General features: G+C 38.7%; 1 protein-coding gene across 4 annotated transcripts in view; it reads left to right on the plus strand.

The window, feature by feature from the left end:
• The window catches only part of KDM4D (lysine demethylase 4D), a 34,835-nt gene extending 24,356 nt beyond the window's left edge, over positions 1 to 10,479 (plus strand). For all 4 annotated transcript variants that reach the window (XM_072795033.1, XM_072795032.1, XM_072795035.1 and 1 more), the window contains one exon: positions 7,988 to 10,479. In XM_072795033.1, the coding sequence (XP_072651134.1) occupies positions 8,332 to 9,906 (1,575 nt within the window). In that variant the 5' untranslated portion in view covers positions 7,988 to 8,331 and the 3' untranslated portion in view covers positions 9,907 to 10,479. The remainder of the gene's footprint in view (positions 1 to 7,987) is intronic.
• The last annotated feature ends 977 nt before the right edge of the window (positions 10,480 to 11,456 follow it).

Here is an 11,456-nt window from a genome sequence, read left to right on the forward strand (position 1 = left end):
GAAACATCCTTGCATTCTGGGATACGTTCCATTTGGTCATAAGGTATTATTCTTTTAATATATTGCTTTATTTGGTTAGATAACATCCTATGTAGCTTTCATCTATGTTTATAACTAAAGATGACCTATAGCTTAATTTTCTGTTGTCCTCTTCTGATTTTGTTATCAGACATAATAACTGCATCTGAGTAGCATTCTAACTTTTTCTATACTCTGAGAGAATTTGCATTACTAAGAGTTACCTGTTTCTTAGAAATTTGCCAGATTTGCCTATAATATAATGTATCTTTTGGGCCTTTAGGGGTCATACTTTGAACTGGATTCTTATATTTTTGTGTTTATGCTTTCTAGGTTTTTTGGGTCCATTTTGGATATATTTCCTCTGTAGAAAATTGTTCCCTTTTGAAAATATTGGTGTCAAGATGCTGATAAGCTTTTCTTTAGAAATTTAAGTTTTTTTTTCTATCATATTATTAGATTTGTGTACTGTTTAGTTCCTAGTATTGCTTTTTATCTTCTCTCTTATGATCAGTTGTACACTGGTGTGTTGCTTTTATTAGTCTCTTCACAGAACATTTTTGGTCTTCATCCCTGTTTTGCATATATTTCATTAATGTCATCTTTATTCCTCCTCCTTCTGCCAATTTTCTAGTTCCTTCAATTCAATGCTTAGTTCATTTGTTCTCAACCACTCTTTTATGTATGTATGTATGCATTTATTTATTTATTTTCACTCTCCTTTTAATACAATGAAATATGTCTCTTAGTCTTCTTTAGTGCTAGCTTAATACCTAAACTCTATTTTTCTTTTCTTTTATTATTTTTCTTTTTTTATTGAGGTATAATTAACAGGCAATGTTACATTAGATTCAGGTATGTAATGATTCAACAATTCTATATATTACCCAGTACTAAGCATGATAATGTGTTGAGTTGTTGAAACACTATACCTGTATACTAATACAAAACTGTATGTTAAGTATATTGGAACTAAAATTTTAAAAGTTAAAAAAAATTTAAATGTTTTTTGTTTCTTTTTATTGGTTCATTTGTTTTTTAAATTCCACATATGAGTGGAATCATTTGTCTTTCTCTATCTGATTTATTTTATTTAGCATTATAAGTCTAGGTCCATCCGTGTCGTTACATGTGGCAATGTCTTATTCTTTTTTATGGCTTAGTAATAACTCCATTTCTTCTTTATCCATTCATCTATTGCTAGAACTTGAGTTACTTCCATATCTTGGCTGTTGTAAATAATGCTTCAGTAAACATAGGAGTGCATATGTCTTTGAAAATAAGTGTTTTCATATTCTTTGGGTAAGTACCCAGTAGTGGAATTAGTGGATCATATAATTCTATTTTTAATTTCGTGAGGAAACTGTATACTGTTTTCTACAGTGGTTGCACCAATATGCATACCTACCAACAAACAGTATGCGAGGGTTCCTTTTGCTCCACATCTTGCCAATACTTGTTATTTCTTTTTATTTTAGCCATTCTGACATATTTAAAATGATATTTCATTGTGGTTTTAACTTGCATTTCCCTGATAATTAGTGATGTTGAGTATCTTTTCATGTGTCTTTTGGTCATCTGTATGCTGGTATTTGGAAAAATGTCTATTCAGGTCCTTTGCCCATTTTTTTTTAAATTTATTTTTTATTGGTGTTCAATTTACTAACATACAGAATAACACCCAGTGCCCGTCACCCATTCACTCCCACCCCCCGCCCTCCTCCCCTTCTACCACCCCTAGTTCGTTTCCCAGAGTTAGCAGTCTTTACGTTCTGTCTCCCTTTCTTATATTTCCCACACATTTCTTCTCCCTTCCCTTATATTCCCTTTCACTATTATTTATATTCCCCAAAGGAATGAGAACATATAATGTTTGTCCTTCTCCGACTGACTTACTTCACTCAGCATAATACCCTCCAGTTCCATCCATGTCGAAGCAAATGGTGGGTATTTGTCATTTCTAATAGCTGAGTAATATTCCATTGTATACATAAACCACATCTTCTTTATCCATTCATCTTTTGTTGGACACCGAGGCTCCTTCCACAGTTTGGCTATCGTGGCCATTGCTGCTATAAACATCGGGGTGCAGGTGTCCCGGCGTTTCATTGCATTTGTATCTTTGGGGTAAATCCCCAACAGTTCCTTTGCCCATTTTTAAATCAGATTGGTGTGTGGTTTTGTCTGTTTGTATTTGGTGTTGAGTTGTGTAAGCTTCTTATATATTTTGGATATAACTCCTTATCAGATATATCATTTGCAAATATCTTCTCCCATTTATAGGTTGCTTTTTTGTTTTGTTGATGATTTCCTTGGCTTTGCAAAAAGTTTTATTTTGATCTACCCCCAATCATTTATTTTTGCTTTTGTTTCCCTTACCTGCGGAGACATATCTAGAAAAATATTTCTAGGACTGATGTCAGAGAAATTACTGCCTATGTTTTCTTCTAGGAATTTTAAGATTTCAGGTCTCCTCATTTAGGTCCTTAATATTTTGAATTTATTTTGTGTATGGCATAAGAAAGTGGTTTGGAAAAAAAAAAAAGAAAGTGGTTTGGTTTCATTCTTTTTTATGTAGCTGTCCAGTTTTCCCAGCACTATCTGTTGAAGAGATTGTCTTTTTCCCATTGCATATTCTTGCCTCTTTTGTCATAGATTAATTTACTGTAGAAGCATGGTTTTACTAATGGGCTCTCTTTACTGTTCAAATGACCTATGAGCCTATTTTTGTGCCTGTACCATACTATTTTGATTACTACAGCTTTGTACTATATCTTGAAATCTGATATTGTGATACCTCCAACTTTGTTTTTCAAGATTGCTTTGGATATTCAGTCTTTTGTGGTTCCATACAAATTTTAGGATTATTTGTTCTAGTTCTGTGAAAAATGTTGATATTTTGATAGGGAGTGCATTAAATCTCCAGATTGCTGTGAATAGTATGAGATTTTAACAATGTTGGTTCTTTCCGTCCATGAGCATGAATTATCTGTTCATTTGTGACTTCTTCAGTTTCTTTTATCAGTGTTTATAGTTTTTCAGAGTATAGGTCTTTCACCTCCTTGGTTAAGTTTATTCCTAGCTATTTTATAACTTTTAGTGCAATTGTACATGGGATTGTTATCTTGAACTTCTCTTTCTGCTGCTTCATTATTTGTGTATAGAAATGTAATGGATTTCTGTACATTGATTTTGTATCCTAAGACCTTACTGAATTCATTTATTAGTTCTTGTGATTTTTTGGTGGAGTCTTTAGGATTTTGTTAATATAGTTTCATGTTATATGCAAATAGTGTTTTACTTCTCCCTTGCCAATTTGAATGTCGTTTATTTCTTTTTCTTATCTGATGCTGTGGCTAGGACTTCCAGTACTGTGTTGAATAAAAGTGATGAGAATGGATGTCCCTATCTTGTTCCTAATCTTAGAGGAAAAGCTCTCAATTTTTCACCATTGAGTATGTTAGTTACAAGTTTTTCATATATGGCCTTTACTATGGCAAAAATAAACCTATTTTGAATCTATCATGAATGGATGTTGCAGTTTGTCAGATGCTTTTTCTGCATCTATTGAGATGATCATATGGTTTTTATCTTTTCTCTTATTGATGTGATGTATCATGTTGCTTCATTTGTGAATTTCTAATTACCCTTACATTCCAGGAATAAATTCCACTTGATGGTGAATGATTTTTTAAATAATATTGTTGGATTCAGTTTGCTAATATTTTATTGACAATTTTTGCATGTATGTTCATTAGAGATATTGGCTTCTAGTTCTCTTTTTTTGTGGTGTTTTTATATGGTTTTGATATCAGGGTAATGCTGGCCTCATAGAATGAATTTAGAAATTTTCCTTCCTCTTCTATTTTTTTTGGAATAGTTTGGCAAAACTAGGTATTAACTCAGGCACCTGGGTTGCTTAGTGGTTAAGTATCTGCCTTTGGCGCAGTTCGTGGTCCCGTAGTACTGGGATCAAGTCCCGCATCGGGCTACTCGCAGGCAGCCTGCTTCTCCCTTTACCTTATGTCTCTGCCTCTCTCTGTGTGTCTCATGAATAAACAAATCAAATCTTTTTAAAAAAATAATACATATTAACTCTTCTTTAAATGCTTGGTAGAAAAAATAAATAAATAAATGCTTGGTAGAATTCACCTGTAAAGCCATCTGGTTCTGGACGTTTGTGTTTTGGAAGCTTTTTGATTATGGGTTTAATTCCATTGCTATTAATTGGTCTGTTCAAATTTTCTGTTTCTTTCTGATTCAGTTTTGGAAGATTATATATTTCTAAGAATTTATTTCTTCTAGGTTGTCTAATTTGTTGGCATATAATTTTTCATAATATTATCTTATAATCCTTTTTATTTCTGGGGTGTCAGTTATTCTCCTTTGTTTCTGATTTTACTTATTGGGAGTCCTCTCTCTTTTTTCTTGATAAGTCTGGCTAAAGGTTTATCAATTTTGTTTATCTTATCCTCATTTCACTGGGCTGTTCTATTGGTTTTTCTAGTTTCTATTTCATTGATTTCTGTTCTAATCCTTTTTATTTCTTTTTCTTTCTTTCTTTCTTTCTTTCTTTCTTTCTTTCTTTCTTTCTTTCTTTTTTTACTAGCTTTGAGTTTTGTTTGTTCTTTTTCTATTTCCTTTAGGTGAAAGCCTGGGTTGTTTATGTAAGATATTTCTTGTTTCTTGAGGTAGATCTGTATTGCTATAAACTTCCCTCTTAGGACAGCTTTTGCTGCATCCCAAAGTTCTTGCACAGTTTTTTTTTTTTTCATTTTTATTTTTCTCCATGTATTTTTTTTATGTCCTCTTTGATTTCTTGGTTAACCCATTTATTGTTTAATAATATATTATTTAGTATCTATATTTTAGTTCTTTCCAGATTTTTTCTTGATTTCTAGTTTCATACTGTTGTGGTCAGAAAAGATACATGGTATGATTTCAGTCTTTTTGAACTTACGGAGACTTGTTTTGTGGCCTAATGTGATCTATTTTGGAGAACGGTCCTTGAGCCCTTGAAAAGAAAGTGTATTCCACTCTTTGGGAATGGAATATTTTCAATATCTGTTAGGTCTATCTATCTGGTCCAATGTGTCATCTAAAGCCACTGTTTCCTTATGATTTTCCAACTGCATGATCTATCCAGTGATGTAAATGGGAGTTAAAGTCCCCTACTATTATTGTATTACTATCAATTTCTTCCTTTATGTCAGTCAATAGTTGCTTTATGTATTTATGTGCTCCCATATTTGGTGCATATATGCAATTGTTATATCCTCTTGTTGGATTGTTCCCTTTATCATTATGTAGTATCCTTCTCTGTCTCTTATTATAGCCTTTGTTTTAAAGTCTATTTTGTCTAATGTAAGTATTGCTACCATAGCTTTCTTTCAAATTCTATCTGCATGGTAAATGTTTTTCCATCCTTTTCAATCTGCATGTGTCTAGATCTGAAATGAGTCTCTTACAGGCAGCATATAGATAGGTCTTGCTTTTTTATCCATTCAGTCATCCTATGTCTTTTGATTAGAGCATTTAGTCCATGGACATTTAAAGTAATTATTGGGGAAAAAAAAAGGTCATTATTGATAGGTATGTACTTATTGCCATTTTGCTACTTGTTTCACATCTACATTTGTTTTTGTCATTTGTTTTTGCTTTTTTCTTCCTTTACTCTGTTCCGTTGTGGTTTGATGGCTTTTTATAGTGGTATGTTTGGATTCCTTTCTCTTTATTTTTTATGTATATGTATTATAGGTTTTTGATTTTTGGTTACTATTAGGTTTATATAGAATATATTCTACATATAGCAGTCTATATATTAAGTTAATGGTTACTTAAGTTTGAACACATTCTAAAAGCACTAAATTTTTACTTCTCCTTCCCATGTTTTATGTATATGATGCCTTACTTTATATACTTTTATTTTATGAGTCCCTTGACTGATATTTTTTAGATTTAGTTGATTTTCCCACTTTTGTGATTTAACTTCCATACTGATTTTATAAGTGATTAATCTACGTTTGCATTTGCCTGTGAAATTTTTTCCTTTCATAATTTTCTTATAGCCTTTTTCCTATACTCAAATAATTCCCTTTAGTGTTTCTCATAAGCCTGTTTTAGGGGTGATGAACTCATTTAACTTTTGTTTGTCTGGGAAACTCTTTGTCTTTTCTTTTATTCTGAATGATAATGGTGCTAGTTAGAGTATTTTTGGTTGCAGATTTCTTTCTTTCTTTACTTTGAATATATCATGCCACTCTCTCTGGCCTGAAAGTTTCGATTGAAAAATTAGCTGATAGCTTTATGAGATTTTCTTCATATGTAACTATTTTCTCTTTCTGCTTTTAAAATTCTCTCTTTATTATTAATTTTTGCCACCTTAATTATTACATTCTTGGTGTGGACCTCTTTAGGTTAATTTTTTTTCTTTCTTTCTTTTTTTTCTTTAGGTTAATCTTTTGGGGGACTCTCTGTGCTTCCTGAATCCTAGATGTCTGTTTCCTTTCCCAGATTAGGGAAGTTTTGAGTTATTTCCTCAAATAAATTTTCTACCCACTTCTCTCTTCTTCTGGGGCCCCTATGATGCAATGTTATTACTCTTGATGATGTCATGGAGTTCCTTAAACTTATTCTCATTTTCTTTTTCTTTTTTTCTTTTTGCTGTGCAGCTTTGTTGCTTTCCATTACCCTGTCTTCCAGATTGCTGATCTGCTCTTCTGCCTCCTGTAATCTGCTACTGATTCCCTCCAGTGTATTATTTTTTTTATTTCAGTTGAATTATTTTATCTCTGATTGGTTCCTTTTTATATTTTCTATCTCTTTGTCGAATGTCTTACTGAGATCATTCACTCTCTTCTCAAGTCTTTATGTATCTTTATGGTCACTACTTTGAATTCTCCATCAGGCATTTTGCTTATCTCCATTTCATTTAGCTCTTGCTTAGTTTTGTCCTGTTCTTTCGTTTGGGACATATTTCTCTGTCTCCTCATTTTTTCAAACTCTGTGTCTGTTTCTATGTATTAGGAAAGTCAGCTATGTCTCCTTTCTTGGCAAATGGTGGCCCTATAAGGAAGAAGTCCTGTGGCACCCTTTAGCATAATGCCCCCTCTTTACCAGAACCAGGCACTTCAGAGATGTCTACTATGTGTGCTGTGTGCACCCTACTGTTGTGGCTGAGCTGCACCTAAACTCTACTTTTAGATAAATATATGGAAATTTGTAAAAATCATCATACCTTGATGAATTATCACATTAGCTCTACTAATAGCTGTGTAACTAGCACCTCGGTTCAGAACTAGAATATTAACATTGCTCCAGAGGCTCCCTTATGCCCCCACTGATAATCTTTCTCTTTCCCAAAGGTAACCACTACTCTGACTTCTAGTATAGATTACTTTGCCTCATTTTTATCTTTATAAAAATGGAATCATGGAATAGATCTTTTGAGTCTGGATGATTTTGCTCAGTATAATGTTTATACAATTATTTTTATATTTCTGTGTGTTTTTGTTTATTCTCATTGCTGTATTATATACCATTGTATGAATAGACCAGAATGTATTTGTCCATTGATGGGCATTTAGGTTGTTTCCAGTATTTGGCTACTAGAAATAATGTTATGAACATTCTTGGAGGTGGCTTTCAGTGCAGAGCCATGTATGTTACCTAGGCATGTGGTAACAGTTCAATCATAGCACATGCATATGTTAGCTTTACATGTACAGATGCTCAATGTTAGTATATACTATCCAATAAGTTCTCCAAGGTACATGTAATGATTTCCAGTCTCTTTACCAGAGTATGACAATTCCCATTGTTCCACATCCATACCACCTCTTGTTTTGTCAATCTTATAACATTTTAGCCTTTCTTTGAATATGCAATAATATTCCATGGTGGTATTTTATTTTTAAGTCTTTAATAACTTTTCCAACATTGATTGTCAACCTTTTTGTATTCTTTATAGGCTTTCTCTAAACACTGCCCCGAAGATATATCCTTAAGGATACCCACTCAACAGTGGGTGATTCAACAGACTCAGTGATTCAACAGACCTCAGAGAACAGAGCTGGATCTGACTGAGGAGCATCACAGGCTTAGCCACCATTAATTCTGGGCAACTCTTCTGTTGAGAGTGTTGTTCCCTGATGAATCAGCAAGCCTAATAAACGTTATCACTTCTTTGGCATAAAAGTCCACTGGTGGTTCCTGCTGACTCAGGCACTCAAATCCATTTTTGAAAAAGTAGCATTTTCCAGCATCATCAACTATCCAGAACATACCTGAAAACTTTGGAGTTTGGTGCTTATAATGGAAGCTATGAAATCCAAGGCCAACTGTGCTCAGAATGCAAGTTGTACCATAATGATTTTTCATCCAACCAAAGAAGAGTTTAATGATTTTGATAAGTATATTGCTTACATGGAGTCCCAAGGTGCACACCGAGCGGGCCTCGCCAAGGTGATTCCACCCAAGGAATGGAAAGCCAGACAGAACTACGATGATATCAGTGACATCTTAATAGCAACTCCCCTCCAGCAGGTGGTCTCCGGGCAGGCAGGTGTGTTTACTCAATACCATAAGAAGAAGAGAGCCACGACAGTGGGGGAGTATCGCCAACTGGCAAACAGCATAAAATACCGGACTCCACCACACCTGGATTTTGAGGATTTGGAGCGAAAATACTGGAAAACCCGTCTCTATGATTCTCCGATCTATGGTGCTGACATCAGCGGCTCCTTGTTTGATGAAAACACGAAGGAGTGGAACCTTGGGCACCTGGGAACCATTCAAGACCTGCTGGAGCAGGAGTGCGGCGTGGTCATCGAGGGCGTCAACACCCCCTACCTGTACTTCGGCATGTGGAAGACCGCCTTCGCCTGGCACACGGAGGACATGGACCTGTACAGCATCAACTACCTGCACTTCGGGCAGCCCAAGACTTGGTACGCCGTGCCCCCCGAGCACGGCCAGCGCCTGGAACGCCTGGCCAGGGAGCTCTTCCCGGGCAGCGCCCGCACCTGCGAGGCCTTCCTGAGGCACAAGGTGGCTCTCATCTCGCCCACGGTCCTCAGGGACAGCGGGATCCCCTTCAGTCGGGTCACCCAGGAGGCTGGCGAGTTCATGGTGACGTTTCCCTACGGCTACCACTCTGGCTTCAACCACGGCTTCAACTGCGCAGAGGCCATCAACTTCGCCACCGCGCGCTGGATCGACTACGGCAAAGTGGCCTCTCAGTGCAGCTGCGGGGAGGCCAGGGTCACCTTCTCCATGGACGCCTTCGTGCGCATCCTGCAGCCTGAGCGCTATGAGCTGTGGAAGCGCGGGCAGGACCGGGCTGCTGTGGACCACACGGAGCCCACGGCCGCGGACAGCCGGGAGCTGAGCGCCTGGCGGGGGGTGCGAGCCCCGGGGAGGGCCGCGCTGGGCCTGAGGCACCTCCCACCGCGCCGCGCCCCGCGTGCCCCTCGCCCCGTGGCGGCAGGTCAGGGCACCCGCCGCCGCGCCCCTCTGCGCCCGGCCTCTCCGCGCCCCTCGCCCACCCAGAGCTCCTCTGCCGGCCGGGCTGGTGCTGTTGCCGGCCGCACCTCCCGGGGCCCCGGCCCCACCCGGCCACCGACCCTCACTCCCTCTGCCCCAGATCTGCAGCCCTCGACCGGTAGGTGTGGTCCTGGTCGTCGTCCCCGGGAACAGGGGGCTCAGGGATCTGGCACCCAGGCCCGGGCCAAGAGGCGCCTCTCGGTGGGAACCGGGCACACGGCTCAGCACTCGGAGGCTCAGCCCCCGCCTGTGGGTGGAGGCTGGATGCACAGCCCTGCACCGCTGAGTCCCGGGCTCCAGCAACCCGCTGAGGCTTCCTGGTCTGCCTGTGCCCCTGTTCCTTAAACCCAGGGGGCACCTTTGTAACCCACTGCTCTTGTGTGTGGAGGCTGCTGGAGACTGGCCACATTAACAACAGATCTTTGGGCGAGCTTGCAAGTCACAGGTCTTGCTTGAGAGTCCTTTGATGTTGCCACTGAGACGTTGAGTCCATGTTCTTTACCAAGTTTGCCATAGTTGTTCTTCCTGCCAGACCCTAGGATGTCTTTGGACATGCTGATTTCCCATGTTGCCAGCAGGTTTCATCCACTAGGCACTCTTGTGTCTCTGTGAACTGGGTCCTGCCAAGGTCACCAGAACCTCATCTCCTATCCTCTGGGTCAACTGTAAATGCTGCTGGGTTTGGTTCTCCTCAATCTCCTTCCCTGTCCACTCCCCCCTCCCCTTTCCCATTTTCTTGAAAAAACTAGGGCCTTTTGACCAAATGGTCAGTAGAGACTCGGAAAATAATTCATCATCTTTCTGAGTCTTTGATGTTATTCAAACTGTGTTCTCATCAGTATTTGTTCACAAACATATTAAAGGTAACCAAAATGTTCAAATCTGACTGTTTCTAATAAATATTGTCCATTCAACCAATTGAGGGATGAAGGTTGTTCTTTTCTGTACTTTTTTTGGATAATTGTATCAAAACATTTCTGATTCATCAAAACAAGACTGATTTTTATTGGCTGGCTGCACTGTGTGTGCAATCATCTCTGCATTCATTCACTGATGAATGAGTTTGGTGGATGGTTATTGGGTACTAGCTGCCTGGTGGGGTGAGGGGGTTTGATTTGCAACTCTGCCTTAAGGATGACTTGGCAAGAATCCCCTGGTACTTTGCTGGGCAGAAGCACTGAAGCTGCTGGGGGGTGAGCGTGCAGAAGGCTAACGTACCATCATCTGAATATCATCTCCCCGAGTGTGCACTGCCTTTTCAATGCTGTCTGCATATTTCACGTAGCAAGTTCATCAATTCATCCCAGTAAACATGTGCACAAATAAATGAACAAGATAACTTCACCTGATAATATGTGCTGTGAAGAAACTAAAAGGGGATGGGATGCTAGAGCAGAATGGGCAGAGGCTGCTCAGGGTTCCAGTAGTCAGGGGGAGGTTTCATTGAGCAGGAGACCCTTTCCAAGACCTAACAGGAAGGTCTACAGCTGATTTCCCCTTAGAGGAAACAAGCATTGTAATAGACTGAACATGGAACTTATGTTTTCTCAGGAAGAATTAGAAAGCTCATTTGAGGCATGGAGAGGAAGAAAGAGAGAGACAGGGTACAGGGAGCAGGCTCTTGTGGCTCATGTAAAGTATTTGAACTCTTTTTCACCTTGAAATGAGAAGGCATGGAAGTTTGAAGCAGCCCTCGACACGCTGTGATTTACATTTTTAAACAAGCAGTTTTTCTGTGACAATTGGGGGGCAGAAGAGGTACTTAGAAGGTCTAAGTAACACTAGGGAGAATTGATGGTTATTTCAATGTTAGTATTGAAAATGCACAGAAGTGGAAAAACTCAGAATAAACCTTGGAAATCGAAAATGATGGTTTGGCTACAGAAGGAAACATT

This window comes from Canis lupus, chromosome 23, assembly GCF_048164855.1.
Source record: "Canis lupus baileyi chromosome 23, mCanLup2.hap1, whole genome shotgun sequence".
Taxonomy (NCBI): domain Eukaryota; kingdom Metazoa; phylum Chordata; class Mammalia; order Carnivora; family Canidae; genus Canis; species Canis lupus.